Raw genomic sequence first — 17,449 nt, forward strand, 5'->3', positions numbered from 1 at the left:
CAGAAAATAGAGGCACATTCATTCATGCACACAGCAGAGGCCCAGGCTGCCTTATGGACTCTGCTGTTTTTGACTTCCTTCCCAGGCATTTTCCTCAGAAACAGCTTTGGGTGGAGAGCGCATTATTAACAAAGGGTGTTGATGTCTGTAATGAATGGTATTGATAATCAGTGTAAGTGTTAGCCAGGCTCCAGGAGGCACTGACCTCCTGGAGGTGGACAGAAATAAGGCACAACTTTGAAACTGCTGTAAGGTAAGTGAGTGATGTGTTAGAAAGATTCCTCCCGGATTCAGTGAGCCCATCTCTCTTATGCCAATTTATCCTGGCCTAGCAGCTCCGTTCATGCACAACTGTATTCTTCATTGTGTTTGTTTCCACCTGGACACACAGAAGTGACCACACTTCTGATACTAACACAGCGTGGCTCAGAAGTCTGTGCCAAAAGTGTCGTACCGAGTTCAACTAAATCAAGAGTATAAAGACAGTGGGAACTCTGTGCAAGCATATCACATAATGGGGGCTGGCAAACATATGCATCTATTTGCAATTCTTTTAAAATGTAGATACTGAAATATGGTTATCTGTGGGTTTTTCCATCCAATGTTTAAAAACCATAATATATCAATTTTAGACACTTGATGGCTATAGATCTCATTCTAGGTTGAGAAGGGGCTACTATACTGTTCTTATACATTTGCAGTTCAAACTAATTTATAGGTATTTCTTGACAAAATGGACAGCTTGGCAGAAAGAAAAAGTGTACCAAATCCTGTAATCCCCAAGAGGAAGCATAATTCTCTTATAAAGTATTTCCAGAGCAAATCTTTACAATCCAACTATGGTCTATATTGCTAATAGCTTATTTATGGTTCTTTTAATTGGCTGATTATTTCTTTAATAATCTAACAGTCCTCATCTGGGGAGTCATTTAATGGTGAAGAAAGGTCCATTGGCTTAAATAGAAGAGTAGTTCTTATGATATCAACCGATCAATAAATAATTATGGGAATGCCTCCAAAAAGTTTAGAAGATCCACAAAACACAATTTTGTCTGTTTGTGTTTTCCTTTTTTTCTTTTTATTTCTTCTATAATCCCACCTGTAGCTGTTCTAAACACTGGCTGCTTTATTTTTTTCTCTAAAGTTATGTATATATCATCTTCTATAACCCTTTGATAACTTATGAAAATTCCTTCTTAGGTCACCGATTCTGTCTTTTCTTCTTGGATTTTACCCTCCCTCCTAGACAGAAGCATTTCAGCCCTAACCTACTTTCATTAGGAAGATTCCTTCCTAAATATTCTAAATATTTACTAATAAATATGTTGAATTTATAACAATTATATCCTAGAAGACTTCAGTTGGATTCTCAGTTCCTTGAAGTGATTTTCAATATTTAATTAAGAAGAAAAAGGTCCCCACAGGACACTTTCAAGCAAGAAGCATGAACTATAAATTAGTGAATCCAGCTAGTGAGAAGCATTGGAAGAGTAAAGGCTGGCTCTCTGAGCTACAGGCACAGCTGTTACTCAGCATCAGCTTATGTTAGATGTTGCCACACAGGAATGTGGGCTCTGTTCTGCCAGCTCTTCCACTTTTCAAGAGAAACCAAAAATCCTTATTTTATATGACATCTCCCAATTTTAAAATAATAGGAACTAAGTCAAGCAGTTTTGACTTTCTGCAGGCTAAAAGGAACATAGCTATGGACCAGATGTGCCTATCAGCCAATGCTTAAACAATCTTGAAAAAGACATATTGGTATAGAGCTATCCTGTTGGAATAAAATTATCCTAAATGTGATAAAATATGGCATGTGAAATTCCTTTGAAGACTTGTTATTCGACTCTTCCACTTTTTTCTTTTTTGGGCTATCCTTTGAATTTCTATATATTATAGGCCTCTAATGTGATTATACTGACAGTTTGTATAACCAGTGCTCCACCACTGCAAATGTCAATATTACAATTATATGATCATACCTGTGTGGCATTCATGACTCTTGGGTACTCTGTGATTTGGCTACTCAATATAGAGTGAAAATTACAGGCTTGATCTAACAACTGTTTTCACAGGGTGATATTATAAGCCTTAACAACATAAAATGCCTTTTGCAGAGGGCTCTAGTTAGAAGCACAAAGAGTGCATTTCTCCCACTTTTTTCATAGCTTTTCTAACACCATAGACTATTATGTTCATACCTGACAATTAGATTGAATGAAAGTGAAATAACTTATTTCTTGGCCTAAAATTATTCATAGTGAAGGGGAGACAAAGAAAAGGAATTTTTCATCAGTTATTTATAATCAGTCTAGAAATGCCAATATTTTCTCAAAGCCATGCCTCAGGCTAAGTGGCTTTTATGAAGATGTTTCCACTTTTTACCTTTCAAATGCTGCTCCTATATTTCTTAAACCATACTGCCCCTAGGTCCCAGCTGCTCTCACATGGCCTTTCCCACCCACATCAGATTGGCTGAGGTCTGCAGATGCCATGGGACCAGACGCTGCCTAGAAGAGAGTATGCAGAACCAGTGAGAATGAGCCAGACAAGCTGCCCTCAACACTCCTGGTCATTTTTGGTCTATGAGTAGGATCACTTTGCTGTGGCTCCCTCTGTGGCAGTGGTGGCCTTGTGGCTGGGGGGTCAGCAGGTGAAGAGTGTCACATGAAATTTAGCAAAGTACAAGCATGCTTAGAACAGTAGGCTTCCCTTATGAATTTGTTCAGCTACTGGAAAATGGAAGAACAATACATTCTAGCTCTTAAAGCACTTCGATAGTGTAAAAATAACAAAAACGCATTTTCAGTGGTCTGAATGAGTTGAGGATTAAATGTTCAGATAAGCATCTTATTTTGTGAGATTCTATGAAAGAATTAATTTGCATTTATATTTATTGCAATATTTAAGTAATATGTAGCTTGAATATCACAGATTATTATTACTTATATTTTGAGGGTTGTTACATCCGTTTGAATTATTAAAATTTAGAAACTTAGAAGAGGCACCCTATGGAGTTGAAAATCAGATCTCCAAGGAGGAGGCACAGACTAGCTGGTGATTGCACCTGGTGGGGAAGGGTCAGTTCGTCTGGTTTTACAAATTTGGTTGGATTCAGCTGCTGCTACTGAAAAGAACTGCTGCTGCTGGAGTAGAGGAGTGTTGCTGGAATAATGCTCACAGTGACCACATGCACACAGGAAGCCTTTAAAAGGATTAAATGCCCTCTTGCTCCCCAATTCTTGCATTCTCCTTCCATTATTCCTGTTGGCAGAGCATAACACAGAGCCAGCTTGCAAAGCAGAAATGGGATGTGCAGAGTCCCTGTACCCGTATCATAAAGCTAAATATAGAAAAGAAGGTTGGGAGTATAGAGACAATAAGTTAATAACTGGCACAATATTGCTATCTGCTAGCTCTTTAATAAGCGTGTGGAAAAAAAATAGTCATTAAATTTTTTTTCTTAAAAGAATCTCTAAAAAAGGAAGTGTTGTGATCAATTTCATAAGAACCATTGACCCAGTATTTATAGTATCAATTTTTTTAATTTCTGATTTTTAAGAAGTGTATATTTAATAAGTCAATTTTGCACCCAAACCTCTACTCCCTCAAAAAAAATTCCTTCATCAAAAAAAATCTGAAATTTGAAATAACATTATTAGGATGAATTGTGCTAATCACCAGTATTAAAATACAGATATCTCTCAATTAGTATTAGGTTTCCATGTGAATAACAGACTCTTAAAAATGGCTAAAATAAAAATAAAAATTTACTTTTCTTATGTAAATAAAGTCCAAGGAAGGCACTCCAGGGCTTCTATGATGGTTCCGGTATTACCAGGGACCCAAGTCCATCCAGGTCTCTGCTCTGTCATATCAAGGGTTACATAAATGAAATCTGTTCTCAATTGGCTGCTAAAGCACCAGTCATCACATCCATCTTCTAAGCATCAGTAAGAAGGAAAGGAAGAGAAGCAATTGTTCTCTTCTTCCTTTTCAAGAATTGTTCTTACAAGTTCCACACAATATTTTCACTAACGACAAAGGAGCTTGTAGATGTGCCCAGCTGAAAATTGGGGCTCTATTGATTGAGGGAGTTGAATGGAATGGCTATTGGTAAGGAACTAACTGTCTCTGCCAGACATTAGAAGGGACATTATCTCATCAATTATAAGCCTTGGTGTGAATGAGTCCATCAGTTCCTTTTGGAAAGCAAGATTTCATAGGTAAGACAGACTGGTGAGCATACAAGAACACTAGGCTAGGGAGTGGAGGCTGCTGAATGGGGTGGGTGAAGAACATTGAAGATGAACCTCCTCTATTTTAGAATCTTGATCAGAGCCACCATCAGCCCCAACTCCATCTTTCTTATTTATGTTTTTGTTCATTTAAAGAATTTGAATTCAATACTAATAGAGAAGGGGTCATATCATGTATCAACTATATTTCTTTTGTTTCAAAGGACTAGTTTTTTTATATACTTTAAGTTCTAGGGTAAATGTGCACAACGTGCAGTTTCGATACATAGGTATACATGTGCCATGTTGGTTTGCTGCACCCATTAAATCGTCATTTACATTAGGTATTTCTCCTAATGCTATCTCTCCCCCATCCCCCCACCCCACAACAGGCCCCCATGTGTGATGTTCCCCATGCTGTGCCCAAGTGTTCTCATTGTTCAGTTCCCACTTAGAGTGTGAACATGCAGTGTTTGGTTTTCTGTCCTTGTGATAGTTTGCTCAGAATGATGGTTTCCAGCTTTATCCATGTCCCTGCAAAGGACATGAACTCATCCTCAAAGGACTAGATTATTTTTTAAAAGATATGATCACACTTTTCATTGTGTTCTGTTCCCTCTCTTTTAGAGAGACACCTTCTAATGCCAAGATGGTTTTTGGATTTCCACAGTTATTACATTCATCTTTGTGTGTTTGTCTCTCCCTTCCCATGAACCCTGAAGAGAATGGAAAAATGGCATCATGTTGATAAAAAGTGATGCCTTCCAGGACATTCTGTAAATGTCCTATGTGCAGATATGGTCAAAACGAATAATTCAGGCCAACTGAGTGAACATTTCTCCAGAGATGCTTGAGGTAAAACTGTCTGGCTTTGCAAAGTGGTTCTTTTTATAAACTAGCAACATTGCTTTATGACGTTTTGGGTGACAGGCCAATTTCTTAGGTGATTTAAATATATGCATTTAGTATTTTCCAGCACTTTTGCTTTTAGAGCTAACTTATAAAGGGAGAGCAACCAACACTGCTGTGCCATGGCATGTTGCCTTTGCACAGTCACTGGCGGAAACATTATGCATTTCTCCATAAGACACCTCCGTTCCCAAAAATTTCACTGGCTTCCAGCTACCTCATCTTTCATATTTTGATACCTTTAGTCACAATAAGGGAAAAATTTCAGGAGAACATTGGAGAAGGAAAGGGATGGTAGAAAAAGAAAAGTTGAAGATTCAAATGGACGTTTTGTGATGTTTCATCGTGTTTGCTGCATAGAAAATATTTGCAGGGCACAAATGTTTGTGTGCGGTAAGATCTATCCCTAATCAAAATGGTGACGTGGCTTCAAACTGAGCACTACCTGGTCTCTTGGGGAAGCCTTCACTTTTACCCTGTGCCCATGATCAAGACAGACAAAACACATCATTCATTGGTGGTCTGCCCCATTCCCCCAACTGGTCCCTACCTCTGCTGGTTATGTAGATTTTTCTGAAGATATTGGTGAAATTAAGAAAAGAATCTGTACTGCACATCACTCAGGAAAAACTACATGTAGAAAACAACTGTATATGGCAAAAGTGATTCTTTTTTTTCTTTTTTTTTTTTTTTTTGAGATGGAGTTTCACTCTTGTCAGATAGGCTGGAGTGCAGTGGCGCGATCTTGGCTCTCTGCAAACTCTGCCTCCCGGGTTCAAGCGATTCTCCTGTCTCAGCCTCCCGAGTAGCTAGGATTATAGCCACCATACCCAGCTAATTTTTGTATTTCTAGTAGAGACGGGGTTTCACCATGCTGGTCAGGCTGGTCTCAAACTCCCGACCTCAGGTGATCCGCCCACCTCGGCCTCCCAAAGTGCTGGGATTACAGGCATGAGCCACTGCACCCAGCCTGGCAAAAGTGATTCTTCATGCAGAAACAGAAAACCAAATACCACATGTTCTCACTTATAAGTGGGAGCTAAATGTCAAGTACATGTGGGTATAAAGATGAGAACAACAGATAGTGAATGCAAGCGGAGGAAGGGCTGAAAAACTACCTATTAGGTACTATGCTTACTACCTGGGAGACAGATTCATGTGTACTCCAAACCTCAGCATTACACAATATGCCCATATACCAAACCTGCAAATGTACCCCCAAACCTATAATGAAAGTTGAAGAAAAAAAGTCCCCGGTCACTTAACATTGAAAACATTGTGTTCCGTAGCCCCAGTCTCTCTCTTCTGCTTTGTCCCTCTCAGAGGCTTCTCCTCTGTACCTTGTCTGCACTCCTCCTTCTTGCCTCTTCTTTCTCCTAAAAGGAAGCATAACAGCTGGTGAGAGCTTAGTTACCTTCCCCTGAGGCATATGGATAGTACATTAAAACAGGGATAAAAACTAAAGGGAAGAAGCTCTGCTGGAGGAATTTAGGCAGAATGAATAATGGAAAGAGCCACGTATTGGAGCCAAAGAGAGCTGGAATTGATTCACAGTTCTGTCATTTAGAAACTGACAGTCTTGGGCAAATTACTTGTCTTTTCTGAGTCAGTTTCTTTACTTATAAAATTGAAATAATAATATCTGCTTCATAATCATTTGAGAATTAACTAAAATTAGGTTTACAAAAAAATCTGTGCCCTATCTGATACATAATTGGCATTCAGTAAATATTACCTCTCTTACCTTATCAAAAGGGAGATGGAGGGGTTGCTGGGGAAAGTCATGGGGATTTCTCAGTATTCTAATCTGCTGGGAACAGAATTGACTCTGTGTGTGTGTGTGTATGAGAGGGAGAAAGAGAGACAGAGAGAGAAAAAGAGAGGCAGAGAGAGAGAAAATTTAGGGGAAGGAGGCTTATTTGATTGCATTTATTTTTCTAATCTGTCTTCTTAAGTCATATTAGTGTCTGCAATTTCCTAGTACCAAGGAAAATGATAAACTAAAATTTCTCTGTGAACAGAGCCAATGAAGCAGAGTAGTTTGTGGAAATAACCCATGGGCTGGATTTAAAACCTAATGAAATAATTTTACCCTATTCCTGTGTTCCATAGATCTACTTTCTCTTTTAGATGGTACTGATCAAGTGATAAATTTCTCTGTTTTATTTTCTGTGCTGGCCACTCTGGGGCCAACACATACTTTTCCCACATCTGTTGACATTACTGTCTTAGGATCTGTCAAAATGAAGAATAACTTCCTTCTCCGTGCCAGACCTGATTTGACACTCTTGAAGGCAAGGATTCAGACCTTTGTTGGCACCAAAGTACAGGAGCTGGGCACAGATATCACAGCTCTTCTTGTTCTTTATCAAATCCAGGACCCGGGGTTTCCATATTACCAGGACTGCTGGCCTTGCACTGTCCAAACTGAAGTGTTTGCCGTGATGTACAGGATCCAGCTTCACACCAGGGGCTGCTCTTCTGTGAAGAATGGATGCTTTAGAGTTTATCATCCTGATAAATGAAATGATAAAGGAAATGAAAAAGGTCCTGAGGCTTCTGAAATAATCTTTTTGGGGAGCCAGATTATAAACCCATGGTAAAATTTACTCATAACTTTTACCAATATAAAAATTTAGGATTCTTCCCATAAATGGATATCTAAGCTGCCACTTCTTCTGGTGGGGATCCTTGGAGAATCCAGGGCCTTTGTTTTATATTTAAAAATAGTTGGAAGTCATACATATATAAAACAAGAAAGTAGGTATGATCCCTTTAAAAAAAAAAAAAAAGAGCCTAAAGCAGCAGCTGTGTATCATCTTTCCATGAAAGATCTGCAGATATCCCACCAGGATGGGTGCCGGCCTAGGCTGTACTCTTTGCTGGAGAATTATAGCTCCACTTTATTAATACCCTATTCCCATAATAAACAAAAGTGAATACATGATGTGTCACAAGAAGTTTATGTCCCTCTGAGGGCTATCCTGATAATCCTCATAAGATTCATTCTTGAATTACTTCTTCTGCAAGAGTTCTTAATTTCAGGTCCATGGACACTCAAGAAGTCTGTGACACAACTTTACCTCAATTAAAATGTATACCACAACTAGAAACAGTTGACAAATTATTTCAGTAAAACTGATTTCACCTGTGATAGCAACAATTTTTATTTTTTCTTACAAAAATATTTTTCTGAGAAGTGCATAGGCTTCACGGAATTGTCAAAGAAACCCATGTCACTAACAAGTTAAGGATCTCTGACGTAGTGGAAGTTTCTGTGGGGCCCAGGGGGTCTTTTCATATGACCTGCTGATTTCATTAATCTAATTTTCACAGTTTGCAGTTTTCTCTTCTATGGTCCCACCACCCTGGTCTCAGCCTCTATTGGTTTGAGTCTTCTGTATCTATGATGTGCTGTAATTGTCAAGTTAACTTTTTGGGCAGAACACGATTTTCAATACAGTGATAGTGCAATTGATGATGGAAGATTTCCTCAGGTTTATGTCAGTTTATTGACCAAATCCCATATGCTGGTTACTGTGCTAGTCAAAAAGTATACAAGGTCAATATTTAAAACAAGCAAAAAAAAAAAAAAAAAAAAAACACAGAACAAACAACCTAAATGTCCGTGTGTGTGTGTGTGTGTGTGTGTGTGTGTGTGTGTGTATACATAATAACTTCTTATGTCTCCCACCCCCCTCCACAGATCTTGGAGACATCTCAGCTTTAATGAGGACTTTCCAACATTCCAGACTGCTGTCCTGCAATGAAGCTCTGAGTCATGGTCTGTGGGGCTAAGGTACTGGCAACAGTGTGAACCCCAGGACAACTAACCTCACTAACCTTCACTCTAAGCAGAAACCAAAAGTGAGTCTGGCCTGAAATCAGAGCAAGCACTACAGAAAGACATCTTTGTTAATGGAAAGAGGAAAGAAGAAAAGAATTTCCAATAAGTTACAACAAACTTCTCACCATTCTAAAGAACCCACTTTCCTTATCAACCAAGCTGGGCTTCTCTCTAGTGACTCCTATTCTAGCCTTTCGCCAGAAACAGAGAGTGTTAATCCTGGTGAAAAGATAAAGACAGACACTCAGAAAAAGAGACCTGGGACTGTGATACTATCAAAACCGTCAAGTAGAAGAATTATATCGGAAAGCCAGTTTAGCCCCCCTGTGATCCCGGCCCGCAGGCCTGGATTCCGGGTGTGCTATATCTGTGGTCGAGAATTTGGGTCCCAGTCAATTGCCATTCATGAACCCCAGTGCTTGCAGAAGTGGCATATTGAAAACAGCAAGTTGCCCAAGCACTTGAGGAGGCCAGAACCCTCCAAACCACAGTCCCTCAGCAGCAGTGGGTCCTACAGTCTTCAGGCAACTAATGAGGCTGCATTTCAGAGTGCCCAGGCTCAGCTACTGCCCTGTGAATCCTGTGGCCACACATTCTTGCCAGATCATCTTCTTCTTCATCACAGAAGCTGCAAGTCAAAGGGTGAGGATCCCAGAGCACCATACTCTAACAGTTCTGATCATCTTACTGGCCTCAAGAAAGCTTGTAGTGGAACCCCAGCCCGACCAAGGACTGTTATCTGCTACATTTGTGGTAAGGAATTTGGCACCCTGTCCCTTCCTATTCATGAGCCCAAATGCCTGGAAAAGTGGAAAATAGAAAATGACCAGCTCCCTGTGGAGCTCCACCAGCCACTCCCACAGAAGCCTCAGCCCCTTCCGAATGCACAGTCCAGCCAAGCGGGACCAAATCAAGCTCAGCTTGTATCCTGCCCACATTGTAGCCGAATCTTTACCTCAGACCGCCTTCTGGTACACCAGAGAAGTTGTAAAAGTCATCCTCATGGGCCAAAATATCAGAATTTGACTTTAGGGAGTAAAGGAGGCCTAAAAGAGTCCACTAATTCCAAGCAGCAAAGAAACAGGGCAGCACCCAGTGTAACTGATAAGGTAATTCATGCCACACAAGACGCATTAGGTGAACCTGGTGGCGCCCTCTTCCTGTAGGGGAACGAGAGAAAACTATCCCCAGAATCAGCCACCTCAGCCCCAGTATTTTTTCTATCAATGCCTTGTATCAGCCTCAATGCATCCTGTTCAAGTTAACTCCCTGTTGAACTCCACGGCCTATACCTCTCTTGGCTGAATAGATATAAGAACATCCTTGCCTGATGGGTTCATATTCCTCTTCAATTTTGCTGTCTAAAAGAAGAAGAGATGGACTTCTTTCTTCCCTGGTCCCTGATACGAATAATCCCTGGGAGAGACTGTAATTTGAAAATGAGTCATTAATGCTGTGTCTACATTACAGAGATATAATTCCCATTCCAACAGCCAATATTTATTGCCGGTTTATTTTAGTCATCTACCTTAGGAATTCATTTTTGGCAATGCTGGGTTATGCTGAGTTTATCTTACTAAAATAGAATCTATGTCAAAATCCCCAAATGACTTTAGCAACAATTAAACACTGAAGCACTTGCAAAAATACACATGGTCTGTAAATACAGCATATTTTTTCTTTTGACACTTATATGGTTGTAGTAAGTAGGAAATTAACCCCAGTGTAGACACTGAAGCAACTAGGTTATGTTCTGGGAGGTGCTTGGTTCCTGCTGCTGCTCTGTGCCCTGTGTTCAGGCTGAAGACAAGGCCCTGACCCCCACCCCCCCAACTTGAGCCATTCTGAATAAGCATGACGCCAGGAACCCCCAGCTTGAATGGCAAAGAGCTTTTAGGGTTTTATCTAAAGTTTCACCATGGGCAAGGATTGGAGAGAGATGCTTATGAGGGTGGCTACCTGCAAGATAGGGCCTGGTCCATGTTCTTTGTCCATTAAACCAGATTGTGGATGCTTTGTCTTGTGTCAGCCTTACAGAATATCAAATTATGAGAAACAGGAACTGGTAAAAGTCTTTTTTCCATGGCTTGCTACTTGAAAAGCCCAGCCTGCCGAGATAATGAATTCTTAAGAAAACTAAGATTAGGCCCGGTGCGGTGGTTCATGCCTGTAATCCCAGCACTTGGGGATAATGTAAAGCCCAGCCTGCAGGGATAATGGATTCTTAAGAAAACTAAGATTTGGCCGGGTGTGGTGGTTCATGCCTGTAATCCCAGCACTTTGGGAGGCCAACTCCTGAGGTCAGGAGTTCAAGATCAGCTTGACCAATATATCTCTACTAAAAATACAAAAATTAGCTGGGCACGACTGTAGTCCCAGCTACTCGGGAGGCTGAGACAGGAGAATTGCTCGAACCCAGGAGTTGGAGGTTGCAATGAGCTGAGATCACGCACTGCACTCCAGCCTGGGTGACAGAGTGAGACTGCATCTCAAAAAAAAAAAAAAGAAGAAGAAGAAAAAGAAAGAAAGAAAGAAAAAAAAAAAGAAAGAAAACGAAGATTATACCAAGCTATTATAAAAGATTAAACCAAAGGAATTGGTTGGGGAGGGGCATTCTTTATTTCTGATTTAATTTTTCTTTCTTTTTTATTTTGTTACTTTGAGGACTGTCTAGTCCTTTGCTCCTAAATTCCATGTTTAAAATAAAATAAGTATGGTCTTACTGGTTTAGAAGATTCCAAGACAATGATTCGAAAGTTGAACAGTCACTCACAGCTGCTGAGCAAGTTTTCCGATGAACATTGAAGAAAAAACAGCTAGTTTCTTTGCCTAATGAAAAACCAAACTCCTCAGTGTGGCATGGTCTTCAAGCTGGTCTTATAAACATGACCTGTTTTTCCCATCTTCTGTCTGTTGCTTTTCTTCCATAACGTGTGGGGTCTGGATTCAGAGAGTACAAGAAGCTGTGTCTCAGGGCCACAAATCAGAAACTCTGTTCAATTTCTGCCTTACAGAACTGTTTCTTGATGGTATGTATTTACTTCAAATGTTCTCATTACAGATCTAGAGATAGGGAAGCGTGTGGTCAGTATTCTTGTGCTTGTTGTTGTAACACATACTTTGTGCTCAAGAGTGGAGCCAACAGGCTGAGCACAGCATGTTCTTACTCAGTAACGATGGCTGAAACTGTCTGGCTTGGGCCCCCAGCTTCCTGAGGAAACACCTTCCTGACTCACCCAGTCATCTGGAGGGGAGAATGTCAGGAGAGGCCAGCGATGGCCCTTCAGTGACTCTACTTATGCATTTAGACGAGAGTAGGGGGAGGCAGTCTAGAGGACATGGCTATGTCAGAGCACACCCAACCCTGCTCTCAGGCCTGAGAACACACATGTGAATGGGAAACTGGCCCCGACCACTGTCAGATGTGTGCTGGCCTGTTTGGGGACCACACAAGATTCCGTAGAGGTCATAGAAAGGTCATCCAACATAGGGACCCTTTGGCTGCCAGACTTAAAACAAGCTTGGGTTAGTTATGAAGGAGAAAACTCTTAGGCTTCCAGGGAGCATAAGAACTTTCAAAGCAGTGGGCTTTAGCCCTTTCTTAGAGAAGATATTTACCATTCCATAGTGCTTTCAGTAGAAAGCCTTTCCTTCACTGTGTAGTTTAGTTATGATTTGATCCTCCCTATAGATATTTTTCTTTCTATCATTTAAATTTTAGATAGTGCTATGAATTACTCATTTTCCATAAAGAACACTACTCTAATGATTATTAGATTTCAGAATTTCATCTGTCTGTGAAAGCTGACTTTTGGCAGCCTGTGACACTCATACATTCCTTCTTACAATTCAGATTTCCCTCCGGAATCCTTGGTCTGATTTCAGATTAGAATCAGCTATCTTGCCTTATGTTCTCACAGGTTTCAATCTTGTAGTGGATTCAGGTGAGAGAAATAGTTTCAGAACTATGATCATAGTACTTGGAAAACAATTCACTCCAGTGACCCCACAGTCACTGTTTCACTGGCAGAATGAATTACCTTTCCCTCAGAATGTTTCTCCAAAATAGATTGGCTCAGGTCTCTTATGACACAGATGCTCCTGTGATCCTTCTATCAAATCTAAACACAAACACTGATTAGACAAGTTCTGCTCCAGGATCTCAGTGGGCATTTTGCATTGCCTTCTAACCAATATATTGGCTCAAATTGTCTCACTGTTTCACATCCAAAGTATAGCACTGAACTCACTCTTCCTGATCTCCCGGGAAAGTTGTGAAGGACACCAAACAGTATTTAAGGGGAATAAAACTTTCAGTGTGGATTTTTATTTAAAAGGTGGAATGGTCCTGGGACTGTGTATATGTATTTCATGGTGTAATGAGCAGCATCACACTTCCTTTCTTTCCTCTAAAAGAAAAGCCTAGATGGGTAATACCAATTTAGCAAAAATTTAAAAGGGGTGTCAATCGCAGATAAAATTTTGATTCATAATATGGATCAAATTATATGTTAACATTTTAAATTTTAATATCACATACATTTAATAAGATTCTTTGATGTCTATTTTAGTAAATTATTTTCTAAGCTATGCTGAGGAATATAATAGAAGTAATTATTCTTATCTTAATATGAATGAATAAATTTTAATATTTGCATTTAATAGTTGATAAAATTTTGCCTGTTTTTAGAAGGTGATTGTAATTCATTCTTTAGCTTTAGGCCCTTTCAAGCTAATTGGAACAGAAGAGAGCTAATTAACTATAAACCAAAATGAAGCTTTTGCCTAATAAGTTTTTATTAGGTAAGGCTTGGGGTTATTTTCCTAGGATTTCACTTGTAACATTTGAAATGCTGTTCCTAAAAACCTTGTTCTATGTTGCAAAATATGTATTATTTTTCTTAAGGGGAATTATCTTTTCTATAAATGATTGTCTCTCTGAACACAGTTTTAAGCTACTTTCAGCATCCTCAGTCCTCAGGTTTGAGCTAAAGCCCCATCAGACACATCTCCAGCATCTGGTGCTGCCATCTGGTGTTTTCTTTTAAAGTAATGTGTTCTGTACTATCAAATAATATTATTGACTTTTTCCTCCTTTGTGTTATCCCCAAATGTATTTGAGAAGGTGCCCTTATTAGATAAACTCCAGTTATTTATTGCTAGAGTTACATATTTGATTTAAAGCCAGAAATGTTCTTCTCTGGCTAAGTATCTTATTCTTTACAGGCAAAACTCACAGTGGGAAGAGCATAATCAGAAAAACTCATGAGGGCAGGATATTCTCATCTTTTCAAATTCTGTATGTGCGCATGTGTATCTATTGGGTAAGAAGAATTTGGAGTTTAGAGGAAGGCATAGAAGACAGGCAACTAACTTTTACTGAATGCCTTAATGTCTTAGTCCATATGTGTTGCTATAACAAAATACCAAAGACTGAGTAGTTTATAAAGAACAGAAATTTATATTTCATGGTTCTGGAGGCTGGGAAGTCCAAAATCAAGGTACCAGCAGGATTTTTATGAACTTGTGAGGAATGCTCTACTTCCAAGATGGTAATTAGTTGCTAGATCCTCCAGAGGGGAGAAATGCTGTGGTGGAAGGGATGGAAATGCAAGAAGGGTGCTCCCTCTTCTACCCTTGAACACTTTTATAAGGGTGTGAAGCCCATTCATGAGGGTGGTGCCCTCACAGCTTAATCACCTCACAAAGGCCACACCTCTTAACATTGTTGCACTAGGAAGTAAGATCCACTGTGAATTTTGGACGAGACACCACCATTGAAACCACAGCACCTTATGATTAGCATTTTATATACCTGATGTCGTTTTAATTCTCATTATGTTACTATAAGATAAACATTATTTTCCCACTTTCCAGGTTGGGAGACTGTGGTTAAGCAACTTGCTTAAAGTCATACAGTGGGTTCGCAAGTGGCTGTCAGAGTCATTCTGTCTAATTCCAAAAATTCATATATTTTCATGTCACTGTGAAAGGGGCATAGAAGTGATATAAAAAATGTGTATTGCTACCCTGCCAACCTGTGAGTGTTAGGAAAAAGAGGACAGAATTCCATTCATTCATTAACACTTATCATTAGGCATTGGACTAAGTACTAAATATAGAGTCATGAAAATATAGGCATAGTTCTTGACCGCTTGGAGTTTTTGGTCCTATTGAGGAAATCATATGGAATTTTTTAAAAACATACAATTTAAAATTGTGATATGACAGTGTGGAATGGTGGAAGACAAACATTCAGGATCTTGGCTAGAGAAAACCTGTGGGAGGAAGATATTTCAGCTAAGACATAAAAGGTGTGAAAGCACTAGCCAAGAGGAAACATGTGGAGGAAAGGAATGGTTAGAGAAAAAGACATTCGGATCAAGGGCAGCATGTATGAAGGTCCTGAGGTAAGGAAGATCTTATAATGAAGTGAAAGAGTGTGCATGTGGCTGGGGCCTAATGAGAGAGGGGACAGGCACATGATGAGGCTGAAGAGGTAGCATAGTTTCCTCCAGCTGCTCTGTCGACACAGGGAGGTCAGTAGTTTGGTTACTGCAGGAACCCAAGTGAGAGCTGGTGATGCCTTGACCTATCATGTTGGTAGCAGAGATAAAGATAAGGTACAATGGGCAGATCTTGGTGATAGTTGGGATGTGGAGGGCAAGAAAGAGGGTCAAGGATGACTCCCAGATTTCTAGCTTGAGCAACCGCACTAGTAGTACCATTTTCTAAGATGAAGAAGACTGTGGAAGGGTTGGATTTGGGGAAGTAAGTTCTATAGTTTAATTCTGGCCTTATCAAATTCAAAATGCATATGAGATCTTTGAGTTAAACTGTATCTATGAGTCTGGAACTCAGAAGGGAGGACTGGGCTGGGATATACATTTGTGCATTATTAACGTATATTTAAAGCAATCAGAATGAATACTCAGATAGAAAAACAGGCCCAGGGCTGAGCCCTGAGATACAATATTTAGGGACTAGAGGGGAAGAAGCTGGAGAATGAAGGTCTGGAGATGCAAGAGAAAGGCCTGGAGTAGGGTGCCATGAAAGCTGAGATCAGACAAATGTTGTAAATAAAGGCGTGGAAAACAGTGTTTTATGCTGAGAGGTTGAGTAGAATGAGGACCAAAAAATATTTAATTTGGCAGTATGGATGCAGCTGCTGCTAACCTTGGAAAGAACATAGTGCAGTGGTGAGAGCTGCAGAGCGTATGGAGAATAAAGATAGAATGTGTTTTGAGAAGTATGGCTTTGAAGACTAGAAGAGAAATAGTAGGTAGGCTAGGAATAGAGGTATTGGGATGAGAGGTTTTTTTTTTTAAAGGTGAGAGCTTCTAGATTATGTTTTAATGCTTAGAATAATGATCCAGTGGAGAAAAGGAGGTTGAAGAAGCAAGAGAGGTGATCAGAGAAAGTGCAAACCCTGGAAAAAAAATAGGCACCAGGAGATGGGATCACCAGTGTGTGTGGAAGGAAGGTCTTCAATAGGAGAGGGCAATTTTTTTTTTGTTTCAGGAGAGTGATGAATATAGATGAAGGCAAGCCTGTAGGTTATTAGTGGGGAGATAAAGTAACTACTATCTGTTAGCTTGTATCTCATATTTTCTCAATGAAATATCAGGCAATCTTATCAAGCCTATCAGATGAGAAAGAGAGAGGTATAAAGAGATAGAAAAAGGTTAATGTTAAGAACCTTCTTAGTCCTTTGTCTCTTCATGCCTTCTGTTAAACTGAGCTCCTGAAATCAAGACTAAGTCTTTTAGAGGCCGGGCGCGGTGGCTCACTCTTGTAATCCCAGCACTTTGAGAGGCCGAGGCAGGTGGATCACGAGGTCAGGAGATCAAGACCATCCTGGCTAACACGGTGAAATCCCGTCTCTAATAAAAACACAAAAAATTAGCCGGGCATGGTGGTGGGTGACTGTAGTCCCAGCTACTTGGGAGGCTGAGGCAGGAGAATGACGTGAACCTGGGAGGCGGAGCTTGCAGTGAGCCGACATCGCGCCACTGCACTCCAGCCTGGGCGACAGAGCGAGACTCCGTCTCAAAAAAAAAAGACTCAGTCTTTTAGAATTATTTCCCTCTATGATCTCCGCTTCTTTGGAGGTGGTAGATGAAACATTCAGTGGGATCCTACTTGTAGATCCGACCTTTTTAATAATCTTCAGTGGTCCTAGTTCACCTCCTCAGCTGTGCTGATGTCATGAAAACCAGCCTCGACCTCACAAACTACCCCTTGATGATGCTGACCGCTGGACCACTAATATCCAACTGCCTGTGCCATTTCTTCATCTTTCCTTGGTGCCAACCATGCCTGCATATCAGGGCAGCATTCTATGATCCCATGGCTCTCACATCGACAGACCACAACACTAAGGTAACAGGACCAGTTCTCTTCTACATTGTTGGCTTCAGAAGGCAACCCAAGGGAATTTGTGTATATGTATTAC

At 40.2% G+C, this 17,449-nt stretch overlaps 1 protein-coding gene across 3 annotated transcripts in view; it reads left to right on the plus strand.

Moving 5' to 3' along the window:
• LOC129037357 (zinc finger protein 475) overlaps positions 1-17,449 on the plus strand; it is a 53,157-nt gene that overhangs the window by 13,365 nt on the left and 22,343 nt on the right. The window contains exon 2 of one of the 3 annotated variants that reach the window (XM_054489365.2): positions 8,854-9,747. In XM_054489365.2, the coding sequence (XP_054345340.1) occupies positions 9,526-9,747 (222 nt within the window). In that variant the 5' untranslated portion in view covers positions 8,854-9,525. Of the gene's footprint in view, positions 1-8,853; positions 9,748-16,889; positions 17,377-17,449 lie in introns of those variants that run through there. The other 2 variants (XM_054489366.2, XM_054489367.1) reach the window with 2 other exon arrangements.

This window comes from Pongo pygmaeus, chromosome 4, assembly GCF_028885625.2.
Source record: "Pongo pygmaeus isolate AG05252 chromosome 4, NHGRI_mPonPyg2-v2.0_pri, whole genome shotgun sequence".
NCBI lineage: Eukaryota > Metazoa > Chordata > Mammalia > Primates > Hominidae > Pongo > Pongo pygmaeus.